Source organism: Thunnus albacares, chromosome 24 (genome assembly GCF_914725855.1).
Source record: "Thunnus albacares chromosome 24, fThuAlb1.1, whole genome shotgun sequence".
In the NCBI taxonomy this organism is placed as follows: domain Eukaryota; kingdom Metazoa; phylum Chordata; class Actinopteri; order Scombriformes; family Scombridae; genus Thunnus; species Thunnus albacares.
The window spans coordinates 16,734,645-16,761,504 of record NC_058129.1 but is presented as its reverse complement, the minus strand read 5'-3'; the positions used below and the strand labels follow the sequence as shown (position 1 = coordinate 16,761,504).

Genomic DNA, 26,860 nt, shown 5'->3' with positions numbered 1-26,860 from the left:
CATATTGTACTGAAATAAGAAGCAGCCTGCTTTGAAAAGTTGACTTAATTAATTATCAGCATCTATAACAGAGGGCAGGTCTCTCAAATGGAGCCTGTTTTTTCATCATCTAGCGCTTTAAGTACATGACAACAGCACAGCTTTACATTAACTTATTGCTTCGTCTGTTTGATTCGGGGTGAGAAGGTGGTTGCTGCCCATTATTTGCATCATATATTTCAATGAGACAAACAGCTGTTGTAAAACTGTCAAAACCTTAATTGAATGTCTATCAGGGGATTAGAATTTCAAAGCAATCTCTCCCTCACACTCCAGCCTGTTTAATTAGCTGTAGCAGGAATCTACAGGCGCTTAAATCATCCAAACTTGTGGTCAGATTCTTGCCTGTTTATGCAAAGCGTCCTTAGTAAATGAAACCAAATCAACATAGTTTTGCCTTGGCCGAATACCAAGAGGCAGCTAATCTGCGTTAAGAGGCTCTGTATTGATTTAGCCAATGAAGTGTGGCTTTATACTTCCCCACATGGCCCTCACCTCCTCCGCTCATGACATAAATATTTTTATAGGAGCTCATCTACCTCGCTGCGTCAAGCTGCACTCTGCCACTGCCACAGATTTAAATGAGGATTTATATTCATGTAAAGCCACTGGTTACAGATTAACTTCCGTGTACAGCATTATGACTTATTATTATGAAATGTTGCCGAGGTAATCGTGTGAGGAGCAGATTTATGCTCGTAAAAGTTCACACTTTTCAGGATGTATTCATGTGGGATTTTATGAGACTGAATGATGAATTTACAACAGTGGAACGACTGCATCCAGCTGATTCTAGTTCTGTGCTCATGAAAAGCTCTATTTGTTAATATATATATAAAGCAATTTCCTTTAACTTGGAAACATGTTTTTCTGACAATAGCTTGGGGTTGTGTTGAGCTTCACTAAGCAGAATAATCTCTGACTGCTGTTGACATCACTGCAGGACAAAAATTAAACATTTCCAAATTCTTAATTACTAAACAGCACCTGGGGAACTTTAACAAATGTGTAACATTATCATGCATGTAATGACGTTTATTGTGTTGGCATTGTAAACTAAATACCACTGCTGGCTGTGTATGATGTCATATTACACTTAAATACACAATTATGTGCTGCAATGAATACATATCTTTAAAAAGTCACACATGAAAAAACATGTTTTATTCCAGTCAGATCAGTTGATGTGGTTTTATACAGCATGTTTCCTCATTTTCAGTATCTGTCACGGATGTGGTGAGCAGAAACGAGGCAGACAGGATTAAAAGATTGAGGCAAAAACAGGTTTGGCAACAGGATGGCAGTCAGCAGGATTAAACAAGAGCAAGCAGACACTAACAGAGAACAGGTAGGGGTCATAACGGATACATATATATATATATATATATATATATGTATCACAAGAGTACAAGATATTCCAGCAAAGGTAGTAAACTAGTGGACCGGTGTATCTATACTAAGGGACTGATTGAGTAACGAGGAGCAGGTGTGAAGGTCAGGGGAATGGCAGGAAAAGCTGAGGAACACTGCTGACCACTCAGAGTCTGGAGTTACAGTATAGCAGAAAATGGAGTTAGAAAGACAAAAACCAAGCCGGGGTTGAAACTGAGCTCAGCCTCAGAGACTTTTTTTAAAAACAAATCAAAGATGTTTTATTGGAATAGAGAAGATCAGTCACTTGTGTCGAGAGAAGGATCTTTCATTTGAAGAAAATATTTGATTGGCATTGAAGAAAATCTGAATAATCTCACACTACTGGCAGGTGTTTCCACTTTTTGGGAGAATTAGTTGGTTTAAAGGCTCAGTACTATTAGATACATGAGTTATTAAAGAGCGTACGTCAACACATTTGTGCCTTTTCTATGTGAGCCAGCACACCGGCTATGATTCACATCATCGCAGGTCTGATGTATAACCCTGTTAACACAAATAGACTCAAACATTTGAGACGCGACATGTTGTCATCCAATGTGAACGGCGTGGAGAAGCTGAAGAAGCTTCAACTGTCTTTTGATTTCTTCAGGACTCAAACTCAACTATGCAAAAACACTTCAAACAACTGTGGAAAAGCTGATGTTCATGATCAACAGTTCCCCATTCAATGTGATGAGATGTTTTTGTGCACCAGGATAGTAGCACAATCAGACAGTATGTAGGTAACGTGCTTAATGCTAAACACACCTGCAAGCTTCAAGCTTGTGTGAACAAGGTGTTAAAATAAACACTGTCCTATTTCAAAGGATCAATATGCAGCAACCCTCCAGAAAAGTAACAGTTAAATCATATTTGCTTCCCTGCATCACTAGATTCCAGCTAATCATGATTCCTGCTACTTTTTAAAATTTTACTTCATTGAATTTCACCACGAAAAAAAACACAAATACAATTTATCAAGCTATAAAGGACAAAGTTCACAATCTACAACCCCCCTCCCCCCAAAAAACCATACAGGAGACACAAATCACATACAAGGAATATATGTTAAGTGCTGTGTGATAAAGTGCAGAGAGTTCAGTGACTGTTCAGATCTGGAAGCACCTCATCGAATGCATGTAGGTCCCTCAAATCAAAGATCCAGCACGTGCCGAGGGAGGTTTTGACCCCTATCCAAAGTTCTCCTCCTTCTGAGGTCAGCAAGCACATGTTTAAAGACCATGTTGCTGTCAATCACAGTCTGTTTGATGACCATGGCACATCTGGTTTTCCACAGTTTGACACATACTATACCGATGATCAGTTGGAACAGTTCTTTTTGTTAGCAGGACGTCTTTTCTTCCAGCAGACCATACATGACAGAGATATAGTTCAAATTAAAAGCCAGTCCAAGACCTCCTGAGCTCTGTAACAGCCCATCAGGAGGTGTTGCTGTGTTTCATCATCATTACAATAAATCATGGGACATTCTTGTGTTGTTGCATAAGAGCTCCATGAAACAACAGCTCTGACAGGAAGTCTGTGAACAGAAATAAGTCACCGAACGTCTCAAATGTTCTCTGAGAGATTTTTAAAATTTTTATCTCCTCTGTGCCTTTATCAGTTAAATTTTTATATTTAATCAACCCACCATATATACCAATCTATCTGTAAATGTTAGTGATGTGTAATAAGATCTCCATATTAGTTTATACCAAGCTGGTAGCTCCAGGTCTGAAAAGTGAAGCCAATGTGGAAGTGCCGTCAACCTGCATTCTCTCTAACGGCCAGCGGGGGGCGATGCCACTGGTTGCAAAAAGAAGTCCGATTGTATGAAAGTCTATGAGAAAATGACTCTACTTCTCACTTGATTTATTACCTCAGTAAACAATTTCCTAATGAGTTTATGTTCTCAATCGCTACTTCCAAGTCTTCAATGCAGCATAATATTCATTTTGTAAATGATGGTCCTCTTTAATTTAAATTGGATGATAAAGCAGGGTATGCTATAGCATGGCTAGCAAGGCGTGGCTACCTTGTGATTGACAAGTCGCCGCCACTGCGACAGCGTTAGTTAGGTAACATAAACATGGCGTAACCTCAGATTCAGTATAGGAGTATCTGCTGCTATTTCACAGTATGTTTTCAGTTCATGAAAGTTAATTGTAACATTTTGAATTTGAATTTTTGATCCATGGAGGTTTCTGAAACTTCCCTCAAGCTGAAAAAAGCAATTTAAAAATCTGTGACGTCATCACAATGTAAAGTCTATTGGCCAAGCAGGAACTCGTGGCTAGGGCCAGTAGGCGGGGAGACACCACTGCGTTTGTTCAGTTGGCCGCACAACACGGAATCAAACCCGGAAGCTAGAAACTTTTTTAGGTGTATGTGCCAGCTGAGCAACTCTTATTGGACTGAATCGGCGTCATATTATTACATCCATGCTGTAAATGCACTTTGCTAACCAAGCTAGCTGCTAGTGCTAGGGTCAACTCCAGCCTCTCGTGCAAATATGGTCACTACGTCCAGAAACATTTTTAACAAAAGTTATTATTACTCTGGTACCAAACTCTATAGCACCGAACCCACCATGTTCCTCGCTTTTATATAATAGCTCTCGTTTGGTAACTTGTTGTTCCCCAGATTAAGTTGACACACTGGACAGGATGAAGGTTTTGACTTTATTTATTCTTGATCTGTAATTGGTATTTTTGTTTTCCCATTTCTGCACTTTATCTTTAATTTCACACATTGTTTTCCCCCAAATTTCTTTCACCACAGTCTCCGTCACAGATGGTCAGACTGAGTATTTTAATTTCTTGTTTGATTTGAATGTTAATATTTTGTCTCTCACTCTCTCCTCCAATCCAAACTCCTTCCATTTTGGCATGATTTAATTTTGCTCCAGATGCTTGTTGATACAGATGCAAATGTTAAGACATCCATCTCAGCTTGATTTTTAAAATTTTGTTTTATTAAAACAGTGATGTCATCTGCATAAGCAGTAGCTGTAACCGTGTTCGCATACCCTACACATGTGCTAGTAATCCGGCTGTTGATGTTAATTCTATTGATTAAAGGACTTATTGCTAGAATGTAAAGAGCAGCGCTCAGGGGACAGCCATGCTTCACTCCTCTCTCCACCTCAAAACTCTCTGTTGAAACCCCATTTAAATTTTACACGCTTGATTTAACATACAGACATCTGACAGTCAGATGCTTTCATTACCAACCATGGATAATCTCTGGAAATATAATCAAAAGCTTTTTTTTTGATCAAGACTAATAATGTCTGGGAGGCAAGACAAAGTTGCTTCAGACAGTTAATAAGATCTAGTTGGACTCCAGTTGTGTTCGTCTCTGTTGCACCTCACTGCTCCCAGATGAAAACCTTGGGAATGAAATAAAATAAAAAAAAAAAAAACTGCTCATTTTCAGCCTAAAAAATCGAAAGCAGTTTTAAGAAAGGAGCTCAAAGACTGGAGCTGAACATTTGCAGCACATGAGGGATCACAAAAATGCACCAACCGTGGCCACGGGAGGTCTTTATTGAAAAGGAGCAGGGCAAAGTGCTTCTTTATTCATGCAGGGAAGGATCTCTTTCTGCTTCACATCACTGCTCCTCTCATTGACGATCGACGTTGTTTATTCTCTTTGCTTGCTCAGATTTTCCCTGACGACCTGACGATTCGAATCATTCCTGCGTTTCTCTTTATTGTCTCCTTTTCTTCAAGCTGAGTTGTTTCACAGCATCACTGCTGCTCAAAAATTCATATCGGCAAGCGTGCTCTGATGAGTTCTTGAGGGACGTGACTCAACCTGACCGGCTGAGGGCAAATTAAAATTCCCGGCTAATTGCTGACATTTGGGTCCAGTTCTGAAATGTTGTTACGTAATGTGGTCATTAATCAGGAAATGATTAGCAACTCAGTGAAAGTTGCACCAGGATGCAGAACCTCATCTCTCATGGCACGTCTTACCTTTATGTAATCCTACTGTATCTTAATCAGCATGCACAAGTTGTTACTGTCTCTACGGCAACCCCAGTAAGAGCACTCACACACACACACACACACACAAATGCACAGACATCCATCCCTTACAGAAAGTGGTAGGGAGCCATTAGCCAGATTAGGCTGTCTGAGTCTATCAGCAAACTGTTACTTCCCAATGATTTACCGTCAGCTGTCGGGTCCGAGTCGTACGTCACAAACTACTCTACTCCGATGTAAACAACGGCTGTCACAAGGCTTGTTTTTGTTTTTGTCGCCGGTGGAGACACAGTCATTGTAGTGTTGCTAGGGGGCTGCAGAGGAAAACAGGCTTGGATTTGACAAGTACTTTGTGTTTGATGGAAGCTTTTGTCCAGAACACCTCGTAGTACAATAACAGCTGATTGGAGCATTGTTCAAAGCGAGGTTACAGCAGCAGGGATCAGAACCACCGCATGTGTTTTGTCGTATTTCTAAACTTCTGAGGACCAAATTCCTCAAAAGTTTAACACAACCTGGCTGTTCCCTTCACGTTCTAATATTATAATTTGGGTTTTATGCTTAAATTGGGATATGATTAGTGTTTTAGATTTATAATCGCCCTTCAAAATTCTGCCACTGGTGCAAGATTAGTGCATCTGTTCCCAGTGCAGGCTCTTTAGTTTCAGGGATTTTGAAATGAAAAAGGACTTGACAGCTTGTAACAAGACAGAATAAAACTAATCACTCCATTAGCATCATAAAAATTACACTTGATTTGACAGAATACATCAGAAACACTTAAAATTATCTCACCACTTTGGCAGATTCCCTTGTATTAGAGCCATATATACATTAGAGATAGATTTTTTATTATTTTTACTAATTTAATTGTAGAATTCTTATTATTGTTCTTGTAATTCTTGTACTGTTTATGAAGTACAATAGCAAAGAAGAAAACTGTGTAATAATAATTCCTGACTGAACTTTCTAGCATAAAAAGCTTCAGATATGCACACATTTATAGATAGTCGAGGTAAGTGGATTTCAGCTGATTTTGACCAATTACAAAAAGGTCTATGAAGCAAATTTCAATGCCAGTAAACTATAAGACTTGATGGGTTTAAAGGTTAATATACAGTAGTTCTTGTGTTTGTTACTGTATGATTGTTGCTGTTGGTTCATTAGAAATAAGTAAGTGATTTATTAGTTATTAAAGTTATAATCTTTAAGCTTTCAGTCTTGGTTGATTTTGCGACACAAGAAGTTACTGTTGGTAGCAGCAAGTGTAGTTTCATGCAACAGGTCGGACAATTCTGGGGGCAGAAAACATTTCAATAAAGAAGTCAGCCAATAATCTGCCTGTTTTCCATCATGTATTAAACAACTGCAAACTGATTTCATGCCGCGTGCTGCATGAGGAGATTTCCACACAACAGCAGGACGCAGTAAAGTTTGTGGCCTTGTGCATTAACAGCTCACTGTGTCTGTTCCTTCTTGTTCCAGTCCTCCCTTACAAGAATAAAATCCCAAAATGACTGATGCAGTGCTAATATTGGTGACAAATACATGAGATTTCCTTCGACTGCTTCACTATAAAAACCACCTTGTGTTTTGCCAGTTAAATATTTTTAATATGAAACAGCGGCGGTTTTAAATGTTTGGTTTGCAGCAGCGGTAACTTAATACAGCTGTGATACGGCTTTCGGAGTGTGAGCGGTAAACAAAAAGGCTGATATCAATGAGAAAATAAAAATAGTAACGTTGAATTACATGCAGCATCTTTTCTTGTGAATCCCTTGTGTGCAGGTGGGCAATCTGAACAGGAATGGCGGACTTCGCCACTACTAATAAAACCCACTAGATAATTATAATTACAGATTATAAATGCATTAACTCACAATTGCAGCAAATGCAGACCATTAATAGTCTCACAAAACGGTTTGATTTAATTAAAATTATAACTTTCATCTAACTTTAATGTGAAATAAACCCTTGATGAGTTATTGAACTTATTGTAATGTGATACATTAGGTATTACAGTCCTATTATGGTCTGTTTTGTTTTCTGGATGGGAATTATGAATGAGCATAAATGTATCATTTGCACAAACCAGCCTGAAACATGAAGGACAAACAAGGACATGCGAGGACGGTGTGTGTGTGTGTGTGTGTGTGTGCGTGTGTGTGTGTGTGTGTGTGTGTGTGTGTGTGTGTGTGTGTGTGTGTGTGTGTATGCTTTAACATCCACCTGAACTGCTATATTTCATCATTTAATCAATATCCCACATTTTACTTCTCCTCCTACTCGCTGTTTTCCCTCCACCCTCTCTCCATCGCTCGCTTCTTTACCACTCCATCCATCATTGATCATTTTTTCCCTCCCTCTCTCCCCCTCCATCCATCCATCCATCCATCCATCCATCTCACTTTGCCCTTCGTTCGTCTTTTCTCTCAAATCACAATATTGAAAATTCCCTCGCCCTTTCTTGATATCTGCCCGAGATAATTGCTCCCCTTCCTCGTTCTCTTCTTTTTTTTCCCCCTCTGACTCATTCATCCCTCACTCTACCATATTCCTGTCGTCTTTCATCCTCCTCTATCTCTACCCTCGTCTGTGTCGCCCTCTCTCTCTCTCCACTGTTTTTCCTCTCACATCTCCACCTCTTTTCCTCTGTCTTTCTGACTCTATCTAAGCCTCTCTTCTCATCTCCTCTCCTGGTGTATATAATGTAATTGCAGAAGTATATTCACTGTGCGTGCACTCCATCGCTGCCCTGGCAGATGAAAGCGGTTGGGATTTAGCTGCCGTAACGTGATGGTAGTTGGGGGGGGGGGTTGCTGTCATTGGCACAGACAAGGGAACAGACATGGTTTTGAATGCGTTTTTCTCTTTGGAGTGTGTGTGTGTGTGTGTGGAGGTGTTTTTATTATATGTATACCTTTGTTAATGCATTTTACTCATTCCTGTACATAAGGTGGCCAAACAACAATGTGATATCATGTCCAGATACACTATATGGCCAAAAGTATGTGGACATCCATGTGAGGATAATGGCAACAGTTTCCTGTTTCAGAATGACATGCCCCTGTGCACACAGCAGTCCATAGAGAAAACCGGCCTGCAGAACCCTGACACAACTGGGATGAACTAGAACATCAGGCCTAATTGTCAACCTCACTAAAAGTGTGTTTTTTGACAGAATGTAAAGCAAAGTTTCGCCTTGTAATACTGGAAGCCCCTTGTGTTTAAAAAAAATGCAATGGGCTTCGTTAAAGGATCCAGAAAGTCCAGTTTCAGTGACAGATCCAAGTGTCAAAACACTGCACAGTGGTTTATAATAATGATGCAAGATTTTTAAACTCTGGGAAGTTATCAATAATTTTATCTTTCGCTGTGATGATCACAGACCACAGCAAGTTTCATCCCAGCCTCCATCCGCCTTCTGAGCTCCTAAACTGGGTCTCCCTGGGTAACTAGACTGTCTATATCACAGTACATGGAAAGTATGAAATAACTTTATGACCTTTCAGATTTGAACACATCTTTTAATTATGCAAGCCATTCAAATACTGCCCCTTAACTGGACTTATTTATGCTGCTTTTATCTGTTTTTAAGACTGATTCGCTTGTTTGGTTGTGTGCACTGGTACTCACTTCACAAAAGAAGTTTCTAACAGGAAAATAAAGTTGTTTGAACTGAATAAACTGTAGAAATACACTGTTCATCTTACAAAGAAATCTACTATCTGGTCACTGTAGCGCCTTGCCAGATGAAATCACAACAGGTGGTTAAATTTGGTCTGAATGCTGCCTTATTTATGTGAATTCGACCTTTGGACTGTTAGTGCAGTCTGTGTTTATTAGCCTTAAACAGCAAAATACCCTTCAGATTGTAAAGATGTTAGCCGTAGTTGGCTAGCAACCAATGCATCGCGTGTGTGTGATTTGACTGATGTCAGCACTCATCTGGAAGTCCACATCTCTCTGTAGAAGTTCAGAAAACCAAAAGAGTGCATTTTCAGCTCGCATGGTTGCATATTTACTTCAGTCTGCTCCAAACAGAGCGAGTTTGCATCTGCTTGAGTCCACTCGCATCTTTCCATTGACATTATAAGCCTCTAAAATTCGCCTGAAGGCAGCCAAGTTTGCAAAATCTTGCAGAATAGTCTTCCCATAGAGGGAAGCTGTTATAGCAGCATTTCGGTGGCTGTATGTCCATGTAGTGCCATGATTAATCACAGAAAATGGTTCAGAAATGGAAAACATCATCCATAAACATCAGGTAATGTTAAGTTAATTTCTCAGAATCAAAGAACAAGAGCATAGTGGCTAATAGACCAGAATGCTTTCCAGCTACAGGACAAAGGTTTGCTCGACACAAATGTTGCCTTTTCTCAACTGGAAAAAAACTCCCACTTCCTTGTTCTTGCTATGCTTTAATTCACTCCTCCTACACATGGTTGATGCAACAGGTTTATAATCCTCCCCTGTGAGCTGTCAGGTGGGATTCTGGGAAATGTAGGAAATCACTAACTGAAGCAGACAAGGCAGATTGAAGCAACTGTATGCACTCACTCCCATAGATTGATAATCCTTTTGTATTTTCTCCTTTAATGATTCTGAAGCAGTTTTGGCAGGCTGGGCAGCGTGTGCTGCAGGGAGCAGAGGGAGGCTGGCTTGCATAATGAGCTGTTAGCCTGAGATAGTACTTGACATTCATGGTCATACTCCACTGAGCCTGACTGGATGCTTTTGGTTGAGGCTGATTTTTTTTTTAAATCTGCCACACAATATTTGGAGAGTTGGTGTCAGTGCTGCTGCCTCCAGCAGCCTGGGAATGAGCTGCTGTGTTCTTTGTTTTTACAGTGAAGCAGAGGTGATGCTGCTGTCATTTTTGTGTTGGTTGTCACTGCTCCAACAAGGAGGCGTTGGATTCAGATGTACAGACAATCAATAGAGTATCAAACCAGAAAAACAACACTATGAAGCTGTGGCAGCCGAAGACAAATACGTTTGAATAAAATGGTTTAAAATGTGTTTTTGCTAAGACGTTTGTATATACTGTATATATCCTTGACTCATGTCTCATCTGCTCATAATTGTAATTGTCAGAAAGAAGCAAGCTCAGCTAACTAGCCTCCATTTTTCCAAGTGGAATACAAATGAACAGTCATTACAATTAGCTGAATGTTATAAAGGATTCCCGGTCAGGGCTACTCGTACTGCAGCGGTACTTCTGGGGGAACATTGACAGACTGTAGAGGAGCACAATTCATCTGGAAAAATAGAAATTACATTTTGATTAGAAAAAATATCCACATATTAAGTCAGCTGGAACACCCAGCAGCCTGTTGCACCAAGTGTGTGTAAATTCAAACTTAGCCTAGTTATAAAAGCAATTATTACTAAATTGTGATTTACTTATTACATTACACATGCCCGTCGGGTAGGTGAAAATCATAAAATGTCACAGAATTATACTCACTGATAGTAACCAGCAGTTTTTCTGCCTCACAGCATCATTTCTTCATTAATTGCTGACATTTTGCAACATATGAATCTAGTGGTAATTTATTGATATTATATTTCAGTATCGATCTAGCTGACTACGATGTGCTACGATGCCAAGTAGCTCATGCCAGCCAGAAAGCTAACGCGCAGTAACCATGACGATGGAATCTTTGATCGTTGATTGGCCGCTTGCTTTAGTTATGACTTTACATCCAAACTAGTGAAGTTACGCTCCAAGTTGTGCAACCTATTTAGCTGATTTACACCCTAATTTAGCTGGTAGAACCCAGTGCAGAACACTATGTGCTGATTAACAATTAGCTAAATTTAATGGATAAATGGTTGAAATATATTAGATGCGGAAATGTATCAGATTAATGGTTGAAATAGCTAAAAAGAAGTAGCTGAAATTAGTTAAACGTGATGGATAAACGGTTGAAATTCAAGTGTTTAAAAGGGGGAAAAACCAACAGTGCATCAGTATTTTTATAGCCTGCTATAACGTACTTCAGATGGAAGTTGACAGCTCGTCTCCCTTAGCAACGCCTGCCTCACCCTGCTGCCACGGGAAACGCCCATCCAGAGGCCTGAAGCATCACTATTAACATAAATATGGCAAAAAAAAGGGGGAAAAAAATGCACAATTGCTCATTATAGCATCATTATAATTCATTTTTCTCAACAAAAAGTGTGGAGAATTCAGTCTTTATGCCCTAATTGGCCTTTTTTCCTTCTGATGGTGTTTTTTTTTTTTCTTTTTTTTTTTTTAAACCACACACAAACGCTCACAGAAGGAGACACACACACATCCAGCAGTGTCAGGTATTAATTGCTCTCTGCAGTCAGAGAAATTGATGAGAAATGTGGGAGTGCTATTCTTGTCCTGCACTAAAGAAGAAGAAGTTGAAGTGGATGAACTGAAGTCATCAATATACTCTGACTCGCAGTAAAAATCCAGTTATTGATTCCATTAATGTTATATCATCACCAGGAGTGAAGTCATGGAAGGATGCCTGCTCATCTCTTTCTTCCTTTCTTTCTTCCTCTCTTTTTCTTCTGTCACTTTTTAAGATTACTTTGTCTCTTTTTTTCTCTTTCAGTCACTTTTTGTTGTTCTTTCTTGGTTTTTCTTTCTTTTTCCTTGTATTTTGTCTTTCTTTCTTTCTTTCTTTATTTCTTCTTGTCTTTCTTATATCTTCCTGTCCCTTTGTTGTTTTTGTTTTTTGTCTTTCTTTCTGTCTTTCTTTTCTTTATTTATGTCTTTCTTTGGCTTTCTATTTTTTGGTACTTCTCGTCTTTCTTTCTTTCTTCTTTGTTTTGTCTTTCATCATGTTTTTCTTCCTTTTTGTTTGTCTTTCAGTCAATTTTTGTCTTTTTTCTGTCTCATTTCATCTATCATTATGTGTTTGTCTCTCTTTTTGTATTTTTTAAATGTTTTTCTTTCTCCTATTTTGTCCTTCTTTCAGTCTCTTTTTGTCTTTTTTCTGTCTTTCCGACCAGTTTTGTCTTTCTTTTTCTCTGTCGTTCTTACAGCTTTCTGTCCCTTTTTGTTTTTTTTGCACGTTTTTCATGTCTTGTTTTGTTTTTATATCAAATCACCTCTTTCTGTGTTTCTTTCTTCCTTTGTTTGTTTCTTTATTGTTTCTTTCTTCATTTCTTTCTTTTCTTCCTCACTTCCTGCCTTCCCTTTTCCAGTCTTTCCGTCCTTCCTTCCTTAATGTTCCTGCTGTTTTCCTCACAGAAAAACAAATATCATGAGGAATAGTTTTCTCTCTTATTTACCTTCTCTTTCCCTCTTTCTAAGTGAAGGTTGCAGCTTTTACTGGTGATTTACTGATATAAAAAAATCTCACACTCTCTTAGAGAACACTTTACATTTCCCATCACTTTTAACCTGCCTCCAGAGAATCATTAATATCAGCCTTGAAGTGTGTAAGTACAGTATGTGTGAGTGTGTGTGTGTGTGTTTCTCTTCTCTCGTACATGATCATACATTTACATTTGAGCCATTTAACCGGCACTTTAATCCAAAACGACTGACAGCGACAGAGGAAATGTAGCGTCATCATCGCCGGTGTCTTCCTCAAGGACAAGTTTATGGAAACTCGCACTGATAAGAACACATGTGGACATGATGGAGTATCTGTGTGGCTGTTTGTTTATGCGTTCAGGACATCCAACTAGGAGGACTGGAGGAGATTTGTATATTGCCAAGAAAACACCAGCTCTGGTCAAGTTTTTCCTCACTCAGATGCAGAAAAAATCCACTATTGAAGGAGTAGTTTAACATTTATAACACTTCACTTTCTTGCTGTAAGTCAGATGAGAAGATTGATACTCCTCCACCATTGTATGGTAAATACTGGATGTGGATGCTGACAGTAGCCAGGTAGCTTAGCTTAGCACAAAGACTGGGAACAAGTGGAAAGAGCTAGCCTGTCCAAAGGTAACAATATCCACCTATCAGCACCTCTTAAAGTCATTAATTGACACTTTATGTCTTGTTTGTTTATCTCAACAAAAACCAAAGTAAAAAAACATCAAGTTATGGTTTTACTGGAGATATTTGCCAGACTGTTTCTTGGGTGAAGCGATGTGCTGAAGTCTTGTCATCACCATGGACGTGGCTGCTCCCTCCTAAATCCCCCACATCCGTTAATCTTGCCAAGAAAGTGAATAAGCACTTTTCCCAAACCTGTCGAACTAGTCCTTTAATCTAAAGTAAATCATTAAATTAGGGCAATGTTTCTTCTTGTCCTTTTTACTGTCTGGCCACTTGAAGTGAGCAGTAATTTGTTCTTGAGGTGTAAAACAACTGTTAAACTCATGAAAACCACCCCTGAGTTTCCCCTTAAAAATGAAGGCATTTTAAGGTATAAATTAAGGGGGGTTCATGGTTTTTGCACCATTTTAATGGGTCTGAATGGGAGCAAATCCCTGCAGCCAGGATCCCAACTGTGGTAGGAAATAATGTTTGGGTGTCCACATACTTTTGACCACAGTCTACATGTCCGAAATTCAATCAAATTAGCATCTCCCTTTGAAATACTTTTTCTTTACTGCAGCAGAACAGTTATGCTCTGCAAACCAGACGTGCAAAAAGTGTTTGTTGATCATTGACTGTCCCTAACAAGTGATATATGTGTGTGTGTGTGTGTTTGTGTTTTAACAGCTGTGCCAGCCGCCCCAGTGAACGTATCGGTGACCCAACTGAGGGCGCATTCGGCCATGGTGACCTGGAACGTCCCTCAGGGAGACACTGTCATTGGATACGCCATCTCACAGCAGGTACAGAACAGTAGCCCTTGTACCATCGCTGTATGTGTGCGTCTGGGTATGTGTGTGAATATTTACCATATATGAGATTGCACGGCTACTGAGCTTAAAGATGGATTTTAAAAAAATTGGTTTAATCCTCAGAAAGCTTGAAAACTAATTGGTCAAACTCCTTTATTAAACTCAGCCAATCTGCCTCACATCACATTTACCCTGATCTAACCCTTCCTGCCTCTGCGCTCTCATTTGGTTTAATGCCAACTAATTTAGCAAGGATACAAATTGAAGGGATATAAATTATGAATTGAAAGCCCGGAAAACTTGGACCGCTGCCATGCACAGGGCTAGAAAACAGCTGTCTCAAAGTTGAATTATGTATCTTTTTGTGATCGTCTTTATCTCCTGAGGAGTGGATTGTGTTTTTCTTTGTGCCTCCTGCTGTCATCCGCAGGGGTTTTTAAAACGCTGCGTCATTCGTGAGGCCAGCAAGGCCGTCTGCATTTCGCTCCAGGATACTTTGAATCATGGGGGCGTTGAACGTGTCTCTTTAAAAAGTTTGGAAATGTCAGGTGGGATTCAATCATAAACATATAAATTGTTAAAAAGCTTGTTAATGTCAGCCTCGGCTGCTGGTTGACGTAGGTGCCTTTTTGAGACAATAATAAAAAACAAATCTGCTGATTACAAAAGTTTAAAGCCAAAAGAAGACCTGAAAGTATCCAATTAGCAAGAAAGAGCAGAAAGTTATTGGTAACGGAAATGAAAGAATTGAAATGTAGTTCTTGTAAAATATGTGGAAACTGTGTAAAACACCAGTGGTCCCAGACTTTTTTAGTCAGTGGTGTTCACTCTGTGGAAATGTGTTCACTCTCACAATTGGCTTTAAATCAGATGTTATTTAGCTCTATTAATTATATAAAACAATAATGTTTTCATATAATTGAAATGTCAGTGTTTTGGTTGGATCGGTCAAGTTTGCATTCAGCTTGGACTAACAGAAGCTGGATGTTTATTTATCTGACACATTTCAGCTATTTCAACTATTTATTACCTTTATCTAACTATTTCAACTGTTTATCTTTCAATTAAACTGTCTATTTACCATTACCATTACCATGTATCCATTACTTTTAGCTTATTATTTCAACCACTTACGTTTAGTTATCTATTTTAACCATCTATCCATTACCTGGAGCTAATTATTTCACTTCTCTGCTCTCATCTGTTAATTAGTTTTCACTCGGTTGCAATCACAGCTCATACTGTAGCGTTACAGCTGACTAATGAATGGATATTTTTTTCTAGTCAATATATAATACTCTATTTTCAAGTTGGTTGAGCTACTCTACAGTGTTTCCATGTGCCCCCTGTCAACTGCAGAAGTTGCCCCTACAAATAGCCCTGGTTGGGAATCATTGTAAAAGACACATCACATTTAAACCTGCAGTGCAGAACTTTTACATATGAATGAAGGTCCGTTACATTCAAGCCCTTGCATATAAATCTCTCTGTATTTCACAGTATATAGAGGTTCAGTGTGTAAGATTTAGTAGCATCTAGCAGTGAGGTTGCAGATTGCAACCAGCTGAATACCCCTCCTCATCATCCTACCCTTCCAAGCATGTAGGAGAACCTACAGTGGCTGTTGAACTTGCGAAAAACACGTAATGCCCTCTCTAGAGCCTGTGTTTGGTTTGTCCATTCTGGGCTACTGTAGAAACATGGCAGTGCAACATGGCAGCCTCCGTGGAAGGGGACCTGCTCCCTGAAAACACAACGATTCTTATTTCAGGTAAATATACACTAATTAAAACAGCGCTGGTCAGATGACTGCATACAGAGACTTCTGCTGGCCAAGTTGCTAACTTCTGGTTAGCTCTCTGCTAACTTGAATGGGAATAAAATTAATTTAGCGTGCGACTCTTCTAGACTTTCCAAATGTTATTGGACTGAATGGATCAAATTCTGATAGTGAAAGTCATTTCGCGGGGGTTGTGTGACACTCAAAACAATTTATCCACCGTTTTACAGCTGCAAAGTAGGAAGGGAGTAGACTACAGCGGAGCCTATGACGTAAGCACGTGTCGACAGTGTTGTTGTAGTTACTCTCACTGCCTGAAGGGGGAGACAAAAGTCCCGCAGCTTTAAGTCTGCTCGTATATCAACCAATTTTCTTCGTCTCACATCTCCTGAAACCCAGGCAGCTAACTCAGCTCGGCTCATTCTAATCAGGTTCTACCACCCACAGTTTGGCAAAAGCAGAATCAGACATTAGCTGAGCTCTGAGTGGGAGTCATCTCCATTAGTGGAAATTATTTGGCCGGAACTCGTCTCACAGGAGGAACATCCGCGTTGGTGCCAAACATCTCTGTTTTTTTAAAAATTTTTTTTAAAGTCACCTCATGTCTGACTCAGAATCCATCAACCTTGTGGCATTTTCAAGAAAACACAGCATGGGGATGTAAAACATCTCCTGCCATAACCTCAGAAAGCACTTATGTAAGAACCTTACTCAAATATTAATAGGGGAGGTGATGGGAGCAGGTAGATGCAGCAGATATAGATGCAAGAGGTTTTATCTACTTAGGTCTTTTTTTCCTACTGTTGTTAGTCATCAAAAGTTGCTTTGAATAAAGGTTTAAAAGGTACAAATGAGAAAAACATCTCAGTTATATAAAAGTCTGCTGTACTCTGTCAATCAAGCATATCTTCAGATTGATTCTCAGAAACAAAAAGTTCTGCTTTTAAGGAGAAAAAAACAAGCAACAATGTCAGTCATTGGGTTTGATTTGGACCCACATACTGTACTGACTGCTTTAGGAGATTATTTCATATACAGTATCTTTCCTTAACAAGCTGAGCCTTCTGTGTGTGAAGGAGAAACAGGACGAGTGAATCTGCTCAGACAAAGAGTTGCTTCATTCAACTGAAGTTGTTCCAAATCCCAGAGCTCTCCGGCTGCTGAGATTCACACAGCAACACTTTCAAACTCACACACACACACACACAGTTGAAGTAACCTAATTTGAGATTGTATCTGAGAGGTTCAAACTCCTAATAATGGTTATTTTGATTCTTGAATCCCAAACCATCACAAACACAAGGTTAATTGGTGATTAGTAGACGTATGTGGGTGGACATTGATTGAATAAATCCATGCTGGGCCTCCAGATAGTGTCTATTGTAAGTTCAGGCGTGTTCTGATGTTTCTTAACAAGTAACAAGAAGAAAACTGTCTTGTCAGCCTGTGACAACAGAGGAGAGGTTTGTTTATCTGCGGCGCTTCACTACTGAAATGCGTAAGGCTGTGGACTTCTTTCTCGACCTTAAAGTAGTTATATAACCAAACGTTGTTTTCACCTGTTGACTCCAGAAGATCCATTTTACTTTGGGTTACCTAGATCAGGACATCAGTTTGTCTCAACTCAACCATAACCCACCAAACAGCGATATATCTCTTCGACTGAAAAGAAAGCTCTGGCTGAAATTCTTTTTTTTTTTTTCTATGTCAGGCCATGCTGATCTTATCTGTGCAGAAAGAGGCACGAGTGCTTGCACAGGCTCGCTGCAAAACCTTTCATTTAACAAGTATTCCTTTCATGTCTGGTCTCCTATTCCTTTTTTTTTTTTTTTTTTTTTTTTAAAGAACTTGAAAATATTTGCAGCCGTGGTAAAATAATTTAATTGCCTCATTATAATTTGGCTTCCTGGGACACTTTTCATCGCTGAAAATGCAATAAATTTCACTAAAAATGCAGTTATTTCCTCTAGGGATGGAATCCTATTTGCAAACGGTACAGCCTTTTTACATGAATAAGGAATTTTAGGCTTTATGTCGTTTTCTTGCTTTAGTGAGCATTTTTCAAATTTAGTGGATTTGGAGTATCTGCTGAGTCACTGGCATTGATAAACAACCCTTTTAACCCCTCTAAAGATATGGTTTTTTATGGTTATTTAGTGCCATAAGACAATAAAACCGTCCTCACTGACCCGTCGCTTCCTGAGAAACAGAAGACACCACTTTGACTCTGCTCTCTGATCCAGACATCTGGACAGCCTCGAGCATCCTGCCAGCCTTCCATTTATTGACTTTTCCTCAGCTTTTAGCACTTTGCAGCCACATTTACTTGCTGGGAAACTTGTGTTCTCATTCTAAACTAGACTTTAACACCCACCACTGAAAGTAGACTACTTCAGAGCATCACAGTTTGTGAAGATAATTAGTGTTCTTAGCAAGCGGTCGATAACCCTTTTACATTTAAATGTCACAAAAACAGAAGACATTGTTGTGGATTTTAGAAAGTCTTCTTTTTAAATTGGTCCAACATTCAGCTGGTGGGTATTTAGAAGAACATTTTTACAATTATTGATTGGAAAGAAAAAAGTTTTACTCATCTGTCTTACAATTTTGCTTCATTGCCAAGTATGATATGATGTCGTAAATGAGAATACAGGCTCATATATTTGGTCAAATTTGTGAGATCATTTAGATAATTCCGCTCTCTGACTTATAAATGGGTCCAGATTTGTCCCTGCTGTTAATTTTACAATCGAGATTTTCCCAGGGCTGCCAAGTTTTGACTTCAGCTGGGAGTGAGATTTGTTCCCGGGATGGCGGGGATACTTATTCTTGTTCATAATAAAGTGACCATTATTCGTGGTAAATTGACCCACTACACTCCAGATATTACACATATTTTTCTTCACAACATATTATAAGAAGGAAGTCTCTCCCATCATCCAACACTCCCCACTTTAGTCTCTGAGGTCTTTCCAAATAGAAGTAAATAAATCATCAGCTCCACTGGATACCATAGACTGTATAAAAATAATGGACTTAGCTACTGTGGCGTCACTTATTGTTTGGTGGACTCCCATTTTGAAGCCTTGAGTTTGGCATTTTGACCTTCACCATCTTGGTATTTTGGACGAGAAGTGACCAGATTTGCATGAGAGTGTGGAGCTGGGGAGGACCACCCCAGGGTCCAACTACAGCGCCTCAGGCACTGCCGCAGTAGTGACTTGTCAATCACAACGTAGCCACGCCCTAAAACATCCCTGCTTTATCATCTATTTTACTCTAAATGGGACCATAATTTACAAAATGAACATCATGCTGCATTGAAGAAAACTTGAAACTTGCAATTGAGACAATAAACTCATTAGGAAAGTGTTTACTGAGGTAATGAATCAAGTGAGAAGTAGGATCATTTTCTCACAGACTTTCATACAATTCAACACATGGAGTCGCCCCCTGCAGGCCATTAGAAAGAATGCAGGTTTAAGACTCTTCCGCATTGGCTACCCGCTTAGTGCGTTCTCAGTGAAAAGTGCTGCCTTAAACTTGAACTTGGAAAAAAAAAACTGCTGTTCCGTCGCTTAAAAATAACAAATTTCACATTTGAAGAAGCGAAGATGAAACATTAGCGTTAGAAAAGGCATGTGTGGCGCGAAATCTGTGTCAGTCGCGTGAGTCTGACGGTCAAAGCGTGAGACTTGGCAGCTCTGTTTTCCTCATTTTGTCTTGAAATATGTCCTGATTCCTGACACCTGACAACTCTGCATTTAACCTCAGCTTTCTGCAGCGTTTCAGTGTCTTTTAGCTTATTGTTTTGGTTTCCTGGCTCACTTTACTGTTTTGGTTCATTTGTTTCATACTGTACCATCGTCGTCGGCTGCAATAGGCAGCTGTTTCAGTAAAAAATCTCTAAAAAACCCACTTTACCAGCAACAAATCACAGACAAAGTCAGCGGCTACTGTTTAGTAGCTAAAGATATTTCCTCCATGAGTTGGTGTAGACCAAAACAGAGCTAAAAGGAACTCCAAATGAATACTATTATCTGCTGAATGTGTAAATAAACAACAGCCATATCAACTTAAAAGGTGATAATATGTCAGTGTTTTGTTCGTAGCTTGTTTCTGCTGCCCTCAAGGCCAAAAAATCTGTTATTGCAGGTTTTATTTGCCCCTCTATGATTACTTTTAGTTATAGAAGTTTTAATGAATCTGATTTTTGCCTAGTGTGATGTCCAAAATAAGATTATAGGCTTGTGGTTTTGTCAGAGTATTACATATGCAGTAAGCTTTCTGACCTGTAAACAACACAGCTAAAACCATCCTGGACTGCTCTGACTATTCTCCACGCAGTTACATCAGCAGGAAGTCTGCAGATAAAAGTGAAAGGATTTGAAGGTGATATTTGTATATACATTCTGTCTTAAAAGCTGCACCAGCAGCAGCTCTCTCTACATGTGTTCTTCTGTTTCTTCCAAATGATGATTGCTCGTGTTACCTTGCCTGCAGACCTAATTTCCCCAGTGGGACAAAAGGGTTTGAGCTGAATTTATATGAGGTGAAGCTGCTTGTTACTGTAGGGTTTGCAACATCTGTCTTGCAGTTGTGAAATAATAATCAGTCAATTGAACAATTATAGTGTTAAATGAGGCTTAATAATGTGGTGGGTAGGTCGGATGTCTTGTATATAGGCCTGAATTTTACCTTTTTTAAGTCTTCGAGCACGACATCCTGCCCCTACATCTCCCAGGGTGTTATATTACCTGGCAACCAAACTAAATGATCAGTCCCCAAGACTGAATTTAAATTCTCTTCATTTACATGCTAAGTGTGTGCATGGGTGTGCATATTCATCTGTTTGTATTGCTTTGTGCGAGTGCAAATGTGTGTATGTGTATGTGTGTCTGCATTCCCTCAAGCGAAGGTGCTCCTGTATGCAAGCGTCCACCAGATGGCACGTGTCCGTCTTGTATTTGCACGTGTCTTCTCTCCAGAGACAGGACGGCCTGATGCAGCGCTCCATCCGCGAGGTGAACACATCCAGCCGCTGGTGTGTGCTGTGGGACCTGGACGAGGACACACACTACAGCGTCCAGGTGAGACACACACACACACACACACACACACTTTCATATGCTCTCTTCAAAAAGCTGCGTCACTGCTTCTAGTTTGGGTTGATTTCTGGTCGTATTTAAACACATTTCGAGTAACTACATTGGCTTTAATTTCAGTAAATAGCAGATTTATTGATTTCATAAAGGATTTATAAGTTAACTGTCAATAAATTATTCATTTTGCTTGTACATTTGATTCTGACTATCACTAATACGTCTACAGACAGGATTCTCACTTTGTAAAAACTCTTGAGCTATAAAGTCAAATGTAAATTTTAATCTTTAATAAAACATAATTTTATATTTTAATACGTTGTTAATAAACTGATTTTGGTCCAGATGCTCTGCAGCTATTTTCCTGAGGGTTTGTGTTTAAACAGTCTTCTGCAGGAGTCGAAGAGGCTAAAAAGACAAAGTCATGCTGAAACATGCTAATTGTAATGCATGGGGGAAGCCTGTGGGATTTGATTTCACAATCTGGTAATCTAGACTTGATTTATTAACCATTAAAGAAAACCATTAGATACAACTTTGAAATCCAAGCTTGACTTATTAGAAAGGGTTTTTCTCATCATTCAACATGTTATAGAGTCCAGTTCATTTTTCAGGGCTCGGATGGACATGAAACTCTCCTCCATGAATAATGAGTACAAAAGATTAGCAACTGCATCAGAAAATATTTGATTCTTTGGTAAAAAAAAGTTGAACGTACAAACCTGTGAATATAAACATTTCGAGGTAGCAGTTAAACACGACTCCCGAGGTGCATTTCAGCAAGAAACACTCATTCACTAACTTAAAATTCAGTTACGTGTGGAGGCAAAGGGTTACGCTGCTGAGAAAACTAATATTACATTTCGCAGCTTAAATCAATTTACTTTTGGATTGTGGGTCAGTTTTGGATGAACTCGGCAACTGTGACGCCACGTTCTGTTTCCAACTGCAACAGGAAGCGTTTTGAATTCATTACAGCTCTGATTTGCACCTCTGACCTTCTTCTCCATAGCAACGGAGGACAATTAACATACATAATCTGATTCCTCAGAAACAAAGTTGAAATAATTAAATCTTTGATTACTCTAATACAGTAGTGTGGAAATGTTGATTTGTTTGCGCTATTAAAAGTTGCAAATCAAGACTTTTCTCATCTGTAATTTGCTGTGCCTGACCTGAGAAGCAGAACATCAGATTTTCATAAGAGAAAAAAAAAAAACTCATTTTGTTGAAAAGTCACCTGTTATCTCAAGCAAGCCTTGAAAAAAAAGGAAGGAAATGATCCCTTCCTCTGCAAAGGAAAGCAAGCTCTGCAGAGCATATTCTGTTTCACAATGAAGGCAAAACAGAGATAAAGAGAAGCTTATTAATACCGAGTTTTAATACAAAAAAGACCCTTGATCAGAAGAGTTTTAACACCAGTGCAAATGAGATACTTACTGAAAGCTTTCTGCAGACATCTGATACAGGAACTTCTAAGTGATTATTTCTCTTCACCCCAAAATGATAAATTGCACTTTCAAAATGAGCTTTTATTCTTATTAACCTTCTCTCAGTATCTAATTAATATCAACACACACCAGTAATGCTTCCTTAATGGCATATCTATTAGATATCACATCTCAAATGACCTTAAATCAAAAGTCAGCACAAACTCCAGCTTCTCTCTGAGAGAGGAGTATCTAATGTGACTCCATTATCATGACTCTATTAAACTTTTTATAATCCATTAGACCGACAGACTCGTACAGATTGTCATTCAGCCGGAGGACTCGGTTAAATGTGCTCGTCAGCAGGCAGATGTCCCGCAGAAGTGTCATTGAGCAAAACACGAAAGCCTCGCCAGCTCCAGCGGGGACGACTTTTGATCTCTTGACCTCCCTGTAGAGGAGAGGGAAAGTTTAAAGAGAGTCTTCCTGTGGGGATTAGTGAGGAGTTTTATTATCATCCAGAGTACTTGATGTTTTGCTCAAGGACAGTTTGCAGAGATCAAACTTGCAACTTTCTAATTACAGTAGATAAGTCTTTCTAAAGGACACTTGGACTTTCTTCGTGATGAAATTGTAATTAACTTCTCTATTGTTACTCATTTCCCATAATGACTTGCAACAACCTCCACAGAAAACTCGCTGCATTCATCCTCTGGGTTCAGTGTGTCGGTGGGGACGGAGATGTCTGCAGCACAGTGAGACGTGTCCATGTGTGAGACCTTTAGAGGGACAGGTGCTCGGACATGGAACAAGATGTCAAAACTCCAAACACCAACATAACTTACAGCATCACCTGTTGAATTATAGCAACGCATATTCAACCTGCATCTTACTATATCATACTGTGATTCGCTCTCTGTCGTGTGTGTGTGTGTGTGTGTGTGTGTGTGTGTGTGTGTGTCCTGTTGGCACCTATTAAACATCACACAGCTAAAGGCATCATCCTCTGCAGGCCGGACGACGCACACTGAGAGCGGCAGCAGTGTAGATCATAATCTATGAGGACTGAGGTTTTGTTATCGTGAGGCTAAATGAATGTCAGGATTAACCCGAGGCTTTTTCATCTGAAGGTCTCAGTTTATAATGTTTGACTGGACGTCATATAAAACAACTTGCTTTCAAAAACAAAAAACGACCTCTGAGTGGTGAAAATGCTGCTCCTTTAAAGACATATTGTCTCTAAACAAAGAATATGTTTATGATATGGTGACAATCTCCAGAGCGAAACATGCAGCTCCTCAAATCCCATAATTACAATTTAAAAAAAAAACTTCAACATACAAAAACTGGGATGGAGAATCTTTAAAGGAAAGTTCAAGAGTAGTGCAAGAGACAGTTAGAGAAAACCTCACAGCTATAAAGTCTTTATCTTAAAAGAAACTGCACATAGCTGCCATTTCATAATTTATTTCAATTAAGATCATTGTTTCTGCAAAAGTAATAAAACATCTTAGATCTGTATTTGACAGCTCCGAGCAGTACAGTGGAAGAATATTTATAAATGCTTGGACACCATTTGTCATATTTCAGAACATGTTTTGGCTTAAATACCTTTATTGGATGTTTTAATTATTCTAACATGGAGATGTTACTAAATAAAGACTCAACTTTAAAGACTTTAATATACATTTTTCCCACCAATAAGGAAACAAAATGAATTGTGTTTATTTCCCACTGGATTTTTTCCCTCATATATACAGTACTTCGCTGCTACTTCTACCTCTAGTCAGCACATCTTCAAGGTTTAAAACGATAAGAAACATCTACTGAGCTGCGATGTGTCATTTTTTAGTTGTTTCCAAACATGCTTTATGTCAGAAATGTGAAAATAATCTTTCTATTTTATGAAGATCCGGTTACTGAGGTCAACAACAGCTGAAGAAAACATCATGTTAACAGAGTTGTTGTGTAGTGTTAGTACCTGTGTTAAAACATCTGTAAGTCCTTTTATAGCAGGTTTGAATCTTGTGCTTTGACTTTTGTTTGTGTCCTTTAGTTTCCATTTGGATAACAGATTGTGCTTTCAAATGTATTTACCAGAGCAGTAATTCATCTACATGCAGGTTATAAGTTAGACCTCAGGCTGCCTCTGTGTGTTTCTCTTTCCTCCTTCAACTGTTTCTTTAAATCTTGAGTCAGTTGCACCTTCTTCCTCCTTTAAACCAGTTCTGTTGTTTTTCTTTCAACATCATTAAGTTACATCCTGCAATTCTTCCTCACTTCTGTCTCCTCTCTCCTGATTTCTTCACTCACTCTGAAAATGTAAAAGCTGCCCTTTAATAAATCTGACAGAGCATGAAGCACAACTTTGACTTCTATGGTATAATTACAGTAATTGTGGACAAACGACACACAGTGGGAATACATCAGCAGTCAAGTTATCAAACTATCAAACTGCATTAACACTAATGTAAAGCAGCAGCACTGGACGCTTAAAACAACACTAACGTCAATTTATAAAACTTTCACTTCACTGAAGAGCTTTTCTAGCTGCTTACTTTGTTGTATTTTGTCTAACAGATTATTATTTGATGCTGCACGTCAGTTAATGTCATATATGATCCTCTGATTCATTCGTCTGTCTAGTCAGCCCGCTAGCTTCAGAGTGGAGGGTTCGTTTGTTTTAAACACCAGCGTGAGTGGGCGATGGTTTGTTGGTCGTTCCGTGTTAATGCAAAGTGGAAGGTGCTCGGACATCCTCAGCCTCCCCTCTTCTGCATGTGCCTGCATATATAGTAGCAAGAAATATCTCACGTGTTCTGTTTGAGTGAGAAAGCACCAAATTGCTTCATAATAAAATATTTTTGGGTAGATTTTCATTTTCGCATGTTGCTGAAAATGTCCCAAAGAAGGCCCCCAAATGTGTTCTCTCTCTTATCTCTCATGCTTTCAGTCTGCTTCTACATTTACTATTCATCCTCCAGTGATCATACAGGATCCCGGCCAAAAAGCAAAGCACCATTTGCTCGCTAAATATACTCTTGTGAGCCAGTTTCTTATCATCGTTACATAACGTCATCCTCCGTTTTGTCTGTAGCTGTAAAGAATCCAATTCTGTGGCTGTATGAGGTGATATGACTCTATCTTAGCTTCAGTATTTCCTTAAAAATATGAGGAGCACTGCTGACTTTCCTCTGAAGAATTCTTTTTCTTTTCTTTTAGGTGCAGTCCGTCGGGCCGCATGGCGACAGTCAGCCCAGCCGCGCCGTCCACTTCAGGACTCTGGAGAGAAGTGACCATTATCCTGCCGGAGTCCTGGACCACCGTAACTAAACATACATATTTTTGGGGGGATGGAATTTATTTCCTATTCAACACATTTTGAAAAATATACACTTATAAATAACATTCTTTAACAACAAAAGCTACAGTATATCATTTTCAAAAGTCAAATAAAAATGAATAAGGGGATAGAATATACAACACAACAACTACGCCTCCACCGACTAATTTGCCTGGTTGAATTTTTAAAAATGACACAAATGATTTAAACACATTTAAATCATAAGTCTGGTAATATTCTATATTTTTCTTATTGTCAGAAAATCCCATTAAAAACACAAAAAATGACTGGATCCACTAACAAGTATTGTCTGTGCATCCAAAGACTGATACAGTATATTTTAATCTGCTGCGAATACTCATTGGAGTGACAAATGTGAATTCATCCGCCGCTGAAAATAGTCCCCGACAAATGCACTATTTCCTCCTGTTTTTTGTAATTTTTGTTACAAACGATGGTGCCCAGCTCTTTTAGAGGATTACTGGGCTTTTAAAAAAACATAGATTGGTGACCTGTTTTTAAAGATTTACATGCTATGACAGGCTAAGATGTTGTTTTTTTTGCCTTTTAATGGGATTTGTTGACATAAATTAATGTTGTTGATAAAAATATAGAGTATCAGCACTCTTACCTGCTAATAAAACATTAATTATTGATGAAATCATGACAAAAATCGCTATTTTCCCACCAATCGCTATTATCCTCCTTTTCCGAGGAGTAGTCTTTCACCTAAAGACATAAAAATACCAACACTGTATGTATGTAAATCTGCATCTCGTCTTGTTTGCCTTGTTGATGATCCTTTGCTGTGTTTGTGTCCTCAGATGAACCAGCTATGGAAGGTCTGGGCATGACTCCTCACCTACAGACAGGAGAGCTGCTCATTATCACCACTGTGCTGCTGCTGTGGGCAGGTCAGGCTGGACGTGTGTGTGTGTTTTATGTGTTTGCATGTGTGGGTGTGTGTATAG

General features: G+C 39.1%; 1 protein-coding gene across 4 annotated transcripts in view; it reads left to right on the top strand.

Moving 5' to 3' along the window:
- Window positions 1–26,860, top strand: part of LOC122976456 (fibronectin type III domain-containing protein 4-like) — a 65,673-nt gene that overhangs the window by 35,313 nt on the left and 3,500 nt on the right. For all 4 annotated transcript variants that reach the window (XM_044344951.1, XM_044344949.1, XM_044344950.1 and 1 more), the window contains 4 exons: window positions 14,110–14,225; window positions 21,003–21,104; window positions 25,769–25,871; window positions 26,714–26,803. In XM_044344951.1, the coding sequence (XP_044200886.1) occupies window positions 14,110–14,225; window positions 21,003–21,104; window positions 25,769–25,871; window positions 26,714–26,803 (411 nt within the window). The remainder of the gene's footprint in view (window positions 1–14,109; window positions 14,226–21,002; window positions 21,105–25,768; window positions 25,872–26,713; window positions 26,804–26,860) is intronic.